This window comes from Poecilia reticulata, chromosome 3 (assembly GCF_904066995.2).
Source record: "Poecilia reticulata chromosome 3, P_reticulata-male-v2, whole genome shotgun sequence".
Lineage (NCBI taxonomy): Eukaryota > Metazoa > Chordata > Actinopteri > Cyprinodontiformes > Poeciliidae > Poecilia > Poecilia reticulata.
Genome location: NC_088832.1, coordinates 15,657,462 through 15,669,876, shown reverse-complemented (window position 1 = coordinate 15,669,876; position 12,415 = coordinate 15,657,462). Strand labels below are relative to the sequence as shown.

General features: G+C 39.1%; 1 protein-coding gene across 2 annotated transcripts in view; it reads right to left on the bottom strand.

The window, feature by feature from the left end:
* Positions 1 to 12,415, bottom strand: part of ankrd11 (ankyrin repeat domain 11) — a 124,018-nt gene that overhangs the window by 42,341 nt on the left and 69,262 nt on the right. For both annotated transcript variants that reach the window (XM_008405125.3, XM_008405127.2), the window contains exon 3: positions 1,068 to 1,213. In XM_008405125.3, coding sequence (XP_008403347.2) covers positions 1,068 to 1,154 — 87 coding nt within the window. In that variant the 5' untranslated portion in view covers positions 1,155 to 1,213. The remainder of the gene's footprint in view (positions 1 to 1,067; positions 1,214 to 12,415) is intronic.

The window sequence follows — 12,415 nt, the reverse complement described above, 5'->3', positions numbered from 1 at the left end:
TCTGCTGACAGATTAAAGTGGATGAAGAAAAAAAAAGTACAGATCTAACTCATCAGATCAACTTTACATGCGGATTACGAGTAAGCAGAGACAGACCAACTGGACATGCAGATAGAGATTGTCTTTTAAGCTTTACTTTTTTATTTTCTCTATATTATACAAATGCTGATATGCTTTTACAGAGCTTTTAATAATTACCTGCAAATGAAATGTTTTGAAACATTAACTTTGTATTGTTAAATGTAACACCCACTGAAATTCATTCAATGCAAAATAGAGAATAAAAATTAAAGACATTAATATTCGGTAAAATCTTTTAAAGTGACCAATTCTACAAGATCACACCGTTTTATTCTCATGTGGTAAGCTTCTGCTTTCTTGGACAACAAGCCACAGTTATTTTTGGATTAGGCTGTCTCGGTGCTTTGTCTGTTTATGTAATATCCCAGGCAGACGTTTTAGAGAAGTATACCGTCTCAAAAACATCCTGATTGGCATATCCAACACCAAATTGCACTTGCCAACGCATAAGATTTGAAAAACAACAGTAGCCAGAAAAATATCCCAACTCGATAGTTAGAGAACAGTTTTACAAAATACTAATTTTCATTCCGATAAACTGGGACGGTAATAAAAACACCGCAAGTTAATTTAAATTTGGTCAATGAGAGTCAACAGCCATCCCATCCCTTTGCTGGTTAGATGCTGAACCCTGCATGCGTTTGGTGACCCGACACCGTCTCAAGTGGAATAAATCTGGCGAAGTGGCCGTCCATATGGCACTTAATGGATGAAAAATGTGCACGGGAAGACAAAACAGGGAAAGAACGTAGACAGTGTGGTGAAACTGTAATGGAACTATAATCATGTAATCACTGGATGTAATTCAGGGTAATTCCCAGGTTATTTTCTGATATTCGCCAAAGGTTTCTGTGTAGTCAAGTGTTATTCAAGACGGGGCTTAAAAGAACAAATATTTTATTTAAGACTTTTGCTGACCAATACAATATTCTTGCTTACATCTGGGGACAGCTCCAAATCATAACACTTTAAAGGGTTTTCTGTACCTTTTTCCCACCCTGCTTTTCCACCATGTCGGTGTTGAGTGGGAAGTGGTCCAGCTGGGGGGTTTTAGAACCCCCACCTTTGGGCATCGTTCAGATCTCCCCACGCCAAGCTTCATTCACGCTGCCATTGCATCGTCATCGACAGTCTGTGAAAAAGAGAGAAACGGAAAGAAATTGTAAAAGGAGGTTAGCACCTGGGTGCGACATGACTATTAACTCGTTCACACAATGCAGTCATCAACGCTACGCTGGGAAAAGCCACAGACGTTCTCCAGAGTTTCTGTACAATTCAGGAAGTTAAATTTGAGAGGCTTTAAAGACCTCTGTAGGACATGATTTGCACTTTCAAGCCAAAGGAATTACAAAAGAAAGTTATTTATTGATAATCATTTGGATTCGTGTAAAACTTAAGTTTAACTTTTTATAAGTCAATTCGTTACACATAGTATATCCTCAAGTTGGTTTTTGTTAGATCTGGCATTATTCTCCATCGCTTTTATATCTAGTCAACCCAGTTTTGCCCCCTCAACGTTTTTTTTTTTTTTTACCCAAAATGGCTACTGGCAACACATTTAGGTCAAATATTAAAACCCTTATTTGAAAACCAAACTATCTTAAATGCAAAGTTAGCCATGATGAAACAGACTGAGCTGATAGTAGATAATATATCAAGAACATTTTGAATTTAATGCCCTAAACAAAATACAAAAAACAATCTCATGAGAAGATCTTGCAGGTTTACTGAAAAATGTGAATATTTTAGTTTTATCACAGTTTATAAAACCTGAAATGCTCAGCAGGCAGTGCATTTCTCAAAACAAAAATAAAAAGCAAAAAACAAAACATCCCACTAGAATATATAAAAATGAAAAATAATTAAAATGGAGATATCTGATGTACAAAAACATACTTTTTAGGAACCTACAGAATTAAATCTAACTCAGTTTGCCAATTTTTAAGGTGGCACAAAGAGCAACACATCAAAAATAATAATAATTCAAGGATAAATAAACTGCTCTAATGACAACTGGGCAGCCCATGCAACATGTAGTGTGCAACCCCATGTTTTGGGATAAAAAGCAAAATCAAGACAGCCAAGGAATGTCTTCAGAAACATGACAGGCATGTCTAAACAAAAACCCAAACAGCCACTTACAGCCACAGCAAGCCAATCTTTGTAATTGTGGGCTTTAGTATGTACCAATTTACAACATACCTACCATTTTCACTGAAAAAGTTGGGCCACCACATCAACACCACCAATAATTCTACCTGCTTAGGTTAATGTGAGCAATTTCCAAAGCAAAAGATGCTTTGTTTTCAGCAGCATCTTTTGTGGGGAGTGGTAGTGCAACACAAGAAAATGTGCATTTCTGTCTACCTCCTTCCAGCATGCACCTCTGCTTCTCAGGGCCATGAATTACTCATACAGTAGCTCTCTAAATTCTCCTTTCAATAAAACATTTTCTTCTCTGCGTCAAAGTATGATCGTCTCTGTGAAGAGTGAGTGAACAGATGAGACCATGGCAGAATTATTTTTCCTCTACTGAGACACCAGCACTATCATCCCTGGCGCCACTTCCACATCCCGCCCTTCCCCCATCCCGTTCCCTCCACTCTGCTTTATCCTATTGAAGGAACGCTATTTATATCCTTCCAGTCAAATCAGTCACTTCAAGGGAGTCAGCAAGCCAACCAGATCAGCTCGGTTAAAGTGGACGACAGATTTGCTCCATTTACTGTTGTATGAAAGAGAGTCGCAGCAAACCCCGGGCCCCCTTCCTCTCTTCTGTGCTTCATTGTTACTCCCACTGTGTTACTGGTAGGCAATCAACTTCACGTCCTCTAAACTCCCACATCTTACCACAGCAAACAAAGTGGCAGGAAGGTCGTCTACTCCGAGAAATAAACAAACCTTGCAGCAACACAGACGCACACCTCAAACTAGGTCAGCTGGGCTTCTAGAACAATAATGCGCACTATTTTGGGACTACTATGATTGATGGTTCTAGCAGCGGAGCATTTCGCTGATTTGCGAAACACAAGAAAATTATGTTTGCTAGTAGGCAGTCGCACAAAGACACACAGAGACGAATCCCGTTTAAAACCACAGGCATCATTTCCTTTGTAATTCTATCCCAGTCAAGACTTACAAAATATCTGCTGACACTGAGTCTTTGTGTATACTGTATGCGCCAAAGCTGATTTCCTCCACATGTATAATTCTGTGCACACGAGTGAGGCGGACATTTGAGAGACCCCCGCCCAAAGGAAAAGGTAGATTGATTGTAATTTGTCAAGTTGGATTTATTTTTAGCTCTTCAACTTTAACAAGACAGACATAAAAAGAACACAAGTTATAAATGTGCCTGCCACGTTTTCTTGTCTCGCAGTGAGACAAGAGTAGGACAAGAGCAGACACCAAAACACTTTGAACAGCTGTTTCCAGCAACACTAAAACATAAAAAGCAATTTTTTAAAAATTTGTGTCACGCCACTAGCTTTAATCCTAATGCTGGTAATGTGCACAATTTATGCAATGACATTGAGCTTGTAAAACAAACTGTTTCCATGAAGAAAAAAAAGATTGAGTTTATAGACACAACAAAATAACTTATGGTTACAAATAAATTAGTGACCAGTGTACAATGGAAAATGAAACAGTTTAGACAAGACATTTCAATGGTAAAAAGCAACTTCATATAAACTACGATTGAGACAATAATAGTTCATGAATCTTTCATTTACTGCAACTACAGCTCCTAGATTCTGTCAACAGGAAGAGGCTTGATACTTGGCGTTGGTCAGGTTAGCGATGCTACCCAGCAGGACGAAGTAAAGCAAGGTGAGCTAGAAAGACGACCTCTTACAGAGAAAAGCAAGACCAGCCAGTTCTGCTTTTATTCTCGTCCAAGACTAAACAGTTACTTTCATTTATGCATCGTATTTCTTTCTCTCTACACCTTCTCTATCCTCAGTGCCACTCCCTCTGCGGTCAGACAGAGGCCAACACTTCAGCATATTGCAGCATACTCTGTGTACTCTCATAGATGCACTGGCACACACCACAGGCTTACTGTCGCTGGCATTATACTTCACTGCATGGGTGTCAACGTAGAGTTAGTTCAAAACCTAACGCAGTTTACTGAAAGAGCCATTCAAAAGGAAAACTAGCCATCTGACAACCAGGAAATATTTTTTCCTATAAACAAATCCATGCAAGGAGAAAAAAATTAGAAAAAAGGAGAAAAATAATTAGACACATTCTCCTAAAATAATGTCAGGGTGTACAACAGTGCATCATTCTGGATCCATTTTAACATCACAGTGATAAAATGGATCCTTAAAGCTGTAGCTGACCACAACTACAGCTTTAAGAGAAATTTAGCTATTTTTGTAGTCATTCATTGCAGCTTTGCAGATCACTGAGCCCTCTTGGATGAACTCCTTTGCTCGTGGAAGTCCTTTTCTGAAAATACTGTGGAGGTTTTTGCTATTTTTCTCTCAGTAACAGAGACATTCTGCTGAATCTTTTAATTCCTGTTGAACACCTTGTTATCACTGCTTTGTTTGTCCAGTAACACGAACTGCCACTGGCTGCTAGACTTTATCAGGAGCTTTACTTTTGTGATTTCAAAAACTTTTAGCTTCACCGTAAGAAGCTATAGCCTTTCAATATTGATCTTGCGAGAGACAACATGCACAAAGGTCAAATCTACAGAACTATCAAAACAAAATGGTCAGGAGAACATCAGTTATGTTGCTTTTTTTCTTGTTTTCATCCCTTTTCAGATTCCAAAAAGGGATCAAACTATTGAACATAAATAATTTTTTAAACGGTCTCTCTCACTCTGGGTCAGATGGCTGCACAATCATTGGGAAGACTGCTGACTTGACAGATGTCCAGAAGCCGGCCATCGACACCCTTCAAAGGATTATTTCACTTTCTGAGGTAACTGGCAAGAAATACTACATTCAATACAATGTAAAACATTTTTTAGATGTACCAATATAATAATTTAAATAAGACAAAAACAATTCGACTTAAATATGATTCCATAACCTCTTTTCTCATCATTTTGACAAGGAAGTTTTCCTGACAGGGCATTCAAAGACAATGTTATCACTTCAATCTACAACTTAGCTGTTTCAGGTTTCTGTGTTACTAAAATGGGGAAAGCCCTAGTCTTCTAGTTGAAAACCTGAGGACCAATATTAAAAGCAGGAATCATGATATTGCCAAAAAAAAAAAAAACTTCAGCCGTGAGACACAGCTAATTAATAATGAGGAAGGGAAAGAGAGAGCAAAGACCAAAGCTCACAAACAGAGTGCAGACAAAGAGAAAGGGTAAAGGCGCAGAGATGAAACCCTCTTGTTTGCTCCGACCCGAAGCCACTCCTAGCTCATAACACTCGCTCATTGTACACACAAAAACACACCTCAAATTTTCCACACTGACAGCTGAACAACACAACAGCTGCAAACAGGGATGGGCATGTTTCTCTGTGAGGCACGGCTTGTGTTTTTGTGCGAGTACCAACCGACCCTACTGTATATTGCACAATCAGATACGAGTCAGCAGAGCGCTCACTGACAGCTGGGTGCTATATCTGGGTAAAAATGGTGACAACAATGTTATGCAGGTCAAAAGTCATATTCGACTCCCCTTGTCAGACTTTTACTCTCCAGCGCCTACTGAGAATAATAATGTAAAGCAGCAAACAAGACTCTTGAGCTTTTTGTTTGTTTAAATGAAGCAATATGCCCATATTTTATTCGCCAATGTATTTATTACATGATGTCTTAGGGTTACCATGGTATTAAAATATTACATTATCATTAAACCCTAAGTTTGTGTTTACCCTACAGTCTATTGACATGCTATGAGGGGAACAGTCTATAGAAAGAGAGCAGCAGCCGCTAGCTCTCCTGTTTAGCAAGCAAATAAAGCCAGCCTGGCTCAGCTGCTGTATCCTGGCAACCACAGCCCAGCTTGGCTGCTCAGACCTTGACCTGGGCCCATTCACGTTATTATATGCCTGCGTAAAGATGAAGATACGGACACATCAATGCATGCACTCACGCACGCGCACATACGCATGCACAAGTGTAATACACAAACATGGACTCAAGAGATGCATTAGTACAAAAAATGTGAGAAAGTATAAAATGAACTCGGTTACGTGGTTTCACAGAGAGCTGTATTAAAGTGCAGCGATGATCTACAAATCGAGGTTAACTTTCAACAAACTTTTTTTTCCTTTCACTTTGGTAGGCATAATATAAAAGTTGAAATATGCAATAAACCTTGTCTAACTTCTTTGCATTCCCTGAAAGAGAAAAGATATTTTGGCAAAATCAGAATGGATAATCTTCCATATATGCTGCAGATATTCATACAGGTATAGGGGACATGGGAATCTGAATGTGAAATATATTTGCCATGTGAGTGAGTGGGAGTGGTCCTATTATCTGTTAGACTCTTGGAGAAGAGAGAGCCCAAGAGCAACCGAGGAGTGAGATGTGGGGAGGAATTCAATCACTTGTTCTGATTTTCTATTCTAAGCACGTCCACTTTTCCTTACACCTCTCTCCTCCATCCAATAACAGCTCAGGGCTTGCTGCCTGCCTGCCTGCCAGTCTGGTAAATCATGCTGTCTTTGCCAGTGACCTCGCTAAGATAGTGGCAAGTCTGTATATATATATGCAGCTCGGCTGCAGGAAAGGCCAGAGACAATCTAGTGCTTTTTGGCGCTTTCCTCTCCAATCCCTCGGCTTCATCAGCGCTGTGACTCATTCTCATTTTTTCCCTCTCGCCTCTCTGAGTACTTCTTTCTCATCTGCCTTTCCCTCTATTTTCAACATCTCTCTTGCTCTCTCTCTCCTCTCTCACAGGCAAAAGCCTGACATTGCCACAGCAACGTGTGAGGACACACATGCACAAAGAAAGCCTGTTGCCTAGCAACTAAAGGATGAGACAGATGCAGGCCTATCAGAGAAGCAGGCGAGAAAGCTGTGTACAGAAAGAGAGCAAGCCTATTGACCTATTAACAAATATCTCCAGCACTGTAAAGGGGCCTGCAGGAAGTTGGTCCTTTACATGCATGTCGGTGTTATTCAGAACAGTGGCGAGTCAAGAGGATGTGCAGTTTTAAGATGTCTGTGACAAAAAGCCTCAAAACAACTGTAATCATTAGATGCTCTGGTGCTCCACTTCCATGCCCTTACTTTCATGTGAGTGGAGACCCATTGTAAGGATTACTACAACAAAGTCAACCACTAAATGCACCTCCTGGCTGAAATCAGAGAATAAATACTCTGCAAGGGGATTTAGAAGCAGCTATTGACATGTAAAACACCGTTTGCATGCCAATACACATTAACTAAATGCTTATTTACTTCTAGCGTTATCCTTGAGCTTTTCACACACCAAGCAATTCAGTGAGTTTGGTTTTTCGAGAGAAAAATCACTTATGTCGATTAGGGATGAGCATTCTGTCCCAAATACAATCCAGTACAATTTTTTCTACACACTCTGCTTGAGCCTGGTCGGACCCTGATCACAACTGCCTTAGTTCCTTCTGGCTGAGATTCAACAGTGTTGAAAATAACACCAAAGGTGCAACACCCTGAGATCTGGTGATTGCACAGTGAACTCATCATGTTCAAGAAACCACTTTGAGTTGATCTGACCTTTTTTTCTTGACATGTTGCATTATCCTGCAGGAAGTAGCGATCACAAGATGGGTACACTGTTGTTAAAAAGGAATAGGTTAGCAATAACACCCATGTAGGCTCTGGGGTTTAAATAATGCTCGGTTGGTACTAAGAGGCTTAAAGTGGGCCAAGAAAATATTCCTCACACCATTACACCAACACCAGCCTGTTCTGTTGACACAATAGAGGATATATCTATGCTTTCATGTTGACGCTTTATTTTTTTACCCCCAATTCTGGTTTTCCAGTTTGTTACTGTCTAGTTTTCAGTAACACATCTGAATCGTTGTCTTAGCTTCCTGTTCTTGTCTGACAGGAGTGGATGGTGATTTAGTTTCCTGCTGCTGTAGCACTTAAGGCTTAAGGTTTAAGGTGCATTCAGACAGGGCGTTCTGCATGCCGTGGTTGTACTGACAGGTTATTTGAGCTACTTTGTCATTTTCAAACAGTTTTTTTTTGACCCAACCACCCCTACAGCTGTGCAACTAGTCAGTGTGATCCATCAATTTCAACATTCAAGTCAGTTTAGTTAATTTGTGAGAACACTTAAGATTCAATTAAACAAATCAGTAGATCACAAAACACATGGTGTTCAAGATTTGCTAGTCAGTGTTTGCTGCACCACTGAGCAACACAACAAATCTATTCAACCAGATGGGATATAAACATGTCTAAGGTCACCAGCGCTTGGAGATTTAGTAAGTTTCATTCTAGGAAAAGGGAAAAGTGCTCTTTAACTACTTTTTATAACTCAGCTCAGATCTTGGTGACAAACAGGAGAGTTGTTTATTTTTATGTCCTTTATTTGAATAAGTAAATTCCCAGGTATTTTAAGGGAAGATTCAAAATACGGGCCGCATCATGGAACATTTCATGTTCAGTGAAGGAGGGATAATTTTCAATGACTGTGATTTGAATGGGTTTTTTCCATCATTAGGTATGCTGCTCACCTGATAGTTTCGCTTTTTAGACTATGCTCTATCAAACTAAGATATGTTTGGAATGGAATTGGATCCTGCATTTCAAATTTATGAAATTTGTGCTTTTCATGCCATATCAACATTCAGCCTGTTTGAGGGAGATTGACTTCAGTAGAAACCCACGTCCCATACAAGTGACAGCGTCCACCGTGGTAAGCAGTGAGAGATTCGGAAACACTGTGATTACACATCAGAATGGGAGAAGTGAGGAAAATATGCATTTATCAAAACTGATCCTGTCCTAAATCTTCAGATATTATTCTTAATAATAATATCTCTCCATTTTCTGATAAGTGCCAACTAAGTGCCAAAGTGCATTTCCAATAGAAAAAAACACAAGTGTTACTTCAAGGGCATAGGAAAAAAAAAAACTGATGTGGAAAATAGAAGTAGACGTTTAAATGTGCTATACAGTATTAAGCGACACAATAGATGAATACATGGACTTTGAACACAAACGACAAGCGGCAGAGATACCAAGAAAACAAGTGGCAACAACAAAAGTTTATTTTCCAAGCAGTCTCAGAGGAGCAGAAAGTCCAAGTACAAACGCTGGAATCATTAGCTAACAGAGCGAGCTGCATCCATTAATCACTCCCACATAGCTCACAGTATCCAGCTGTGTTTAAACAATCAATCTGATTTCTTTTTAAGTTGACTTTAAAAATGTGTAGGAAATATGTGAAGAGGCATTAATAAGTAGATTCTCTAGGGATTTCTTTCATTCACCTATTTAAACAGACCATTTATTACAGCTGTGAGCAAGAGGTCACTCAGCAGATTCCATTCTTGAAATCATGGCTGTGTGTTAAACTCATCTGCAGTGATGATGTGAAGACCAAATCTTGACATGTATGTTGTGTCTCACTCTGAGCATTATTATGCCCTGACATGAGAATATAAATGACTGAATTCGGACCGACTGAATGAGTGTGTTCGTGTAACTGTTGTGTGTGCATTGTAGTAAAATGTGAGGCACTGTGGCTGGATCCTACATTAATTAAGGATTACGTGAGGTGGTAAAAATAAATGCAGAGCATAGGGAGCAAGTCTGGATAGATAATGAACAGTGTGAGAGAAAGGCAAGGGAGGAGAGGCACAGAGGGTGGAGATGACCTTTCCACAGATGAGCATCATTATGTCTCAGAAACACGCACACAATAAAAAATTTGCCAATATACAAAGAATGTCCAGTGTTAAACCACGCTGTACATCACAAATAAGTCAGATGACATTGCATTCAAAAACTACAGCAGTGCAAAAAAAACAAACTTTTGAAAAATGTATTTGGAACTGAAATTGGCTACACAAGCATTTTCAGATATCTTTCTCAGCAAGATATGATGTGTTCGCAGACACTTTGACTAAAGGAAATCTTTTAAAAAGCAAAGATAATAATCATAATACATAAGAAATAGCTTCTGGTCCACTGTTGGCATTTGCACCTACTCTTCTGCAGACAAACACTTGATTGCTGCCGTATGACTTCCTGCTTTGTGTGGTTTGAATTCTTACTGAACATTTTTAGTTTTTATATAAACAGTTCTTTCAAAACATTACAGTACAGATGGAGAAGCAGTAACAAAAAGAAAGAGGCTGTTCTGTGGCAAGGAGTCTTGTGTAAAAACAAGAGACTTGGAGAATGGGGCTGCAGTAAAAGTAAATACTAAGTTAAGTAAACAGTAGCATGGGAGAAGGAGAGTCTATCGCTGCAGACATATGTGCCAGTATAACAGATATCACCAAAGCCTTAAAACTGTAATGATCAGTTTAGACTTTACAAACATGTTTAATCCCAAAGACACAACAGATACATCAACACTCTCTGATACTCTGGTTCGGAAAAGTTTAGCCCTGGATCAGGAAAACAGCTGATAAAATCGACTAAGCAAACAAGCCAGCAATGTTGTTCCATAAACAAGGAAACTGCAACAGGTCATCTGATACATAATCATAATTTAAAACTGGCTCAATAAAAGGAGTAAGCTACAAGAGTAGTATTAATTAACAAATATGTAATGCTTCTGTCTGAACTTCAGAATTAAAAAGGTTCTTCTTTACCTAGCAGAGGTAAGAGTCATATGAAAACTCATGTATTGGTAAAAGCTTCCAAACATTTCTCTGCACTTCTGTTTGTTATTACAAAAATTAGTAGCTTCGGCTGGAGGCTGATCTGGGAAATATATTATAGAGGAAAAGCAAAGACCTGAAGCAGACAAAATGCTTCACAAGCACACCGATCCCCATCACAACGCATCCACAAACATCGAATCTAATAGACATTCAATATAAAACCCAACTGGCTCGGCCCAAGAATCAGTCTTCAAGCCCACTACACAGACGTGAAGCATAGCTGGGACCAAGCAGAATGTTAATGCTGTCCTGGTGCAGTGGGGTGGAGGGAGGCAGGATCCCAGATGAATTATAAATCACTGGGCAGGGCCAGATGAAGGGATGGAAGGATGAAAGGCTTGTTACTGCTGTGCTCTGCAGACAGCTAAGGTGTGGGGCGGTGCCTGCTTAAAGAGGGGGCAGGGAACCAATGCCACTGGAGCACCTGGCAGCATGTGGAGTTTTGCTAATACTCATCGCTTCCTAATAACATACACATGGAGATCTTAGGAGTTGGATGATACATTAGTACATAAATACAGAAATTAATTAAAAGTGTGTGTGTTGCTTACTCAAGCTTATAATATAGTTGATGCGGAGATGAATTCCCTTTGGATGCACCTCACATTTAGGCTGGGCAGAGCTCTCCTTAGTGTCACATTGACTATACATTACATTTAGAGAAAAAAACAATCAACAAATCTAAAATCAATCTGAAAAATCCTAAAATTGTTTCAAGTCATGGGAATATTTTGGACAAAAACTCTTCTTGTAAAGCCATCATTAAGCTCTAAAGGTAAATATTAGAGGACGGAAGTCCCTCGAATACAAACATGGAGGTTTATTCACATCCTGGAGTTTAGCTTGGATTGTGGGGGTTTTTATTAACCACAAAACCCCCACAATTTCACAATCAAGACTTTTTTGTCCAGCATATGGTTCCACAAAGAACCCCACTAGGACAAATAGTCAATAAAATCAATTCCATGTAAGAAAAAATAAAAAATTAATATGTAATGTGGTGAGATCATTGTTCTCCTTTAAATCACATCAATAAAAAAAAGACAGGCTTTGGCTCTTAAAAAATGTGCACCAGTCTTTTTGTACAACTAATACTGACGACATTGTCAACATTAGCACTTCTATTCTACACATAAAAATAATTTTTACACAAATTATATATGAAGTAAAAGTAACTTTGGATATAACTAATTATACACTTAAAAATCAAACCATAAAATATTAAATTTGGTTCTAAGGGTGGTAATATTTGTCTCAAACAGGCACTGAACAAGGATTTTAAAACTGAGGTATTTACAAAAGCATGACTTTTCTGTGTAACGTTATACCACTAATTAGTCCATCCATTACACCAAATGCCAGAGTGACATAAATACAAGATTTTGTAGTAACTGTGCAATGGCCTCTTTTCAGCGGCAACAATAACATGCATTCATGACTCAGTGCACAGCTTCCCCAGGCCGAGTTTCAGACCTGGCATTAAAATTCTGTTTGACCGTTAACATGCAGACATGTCA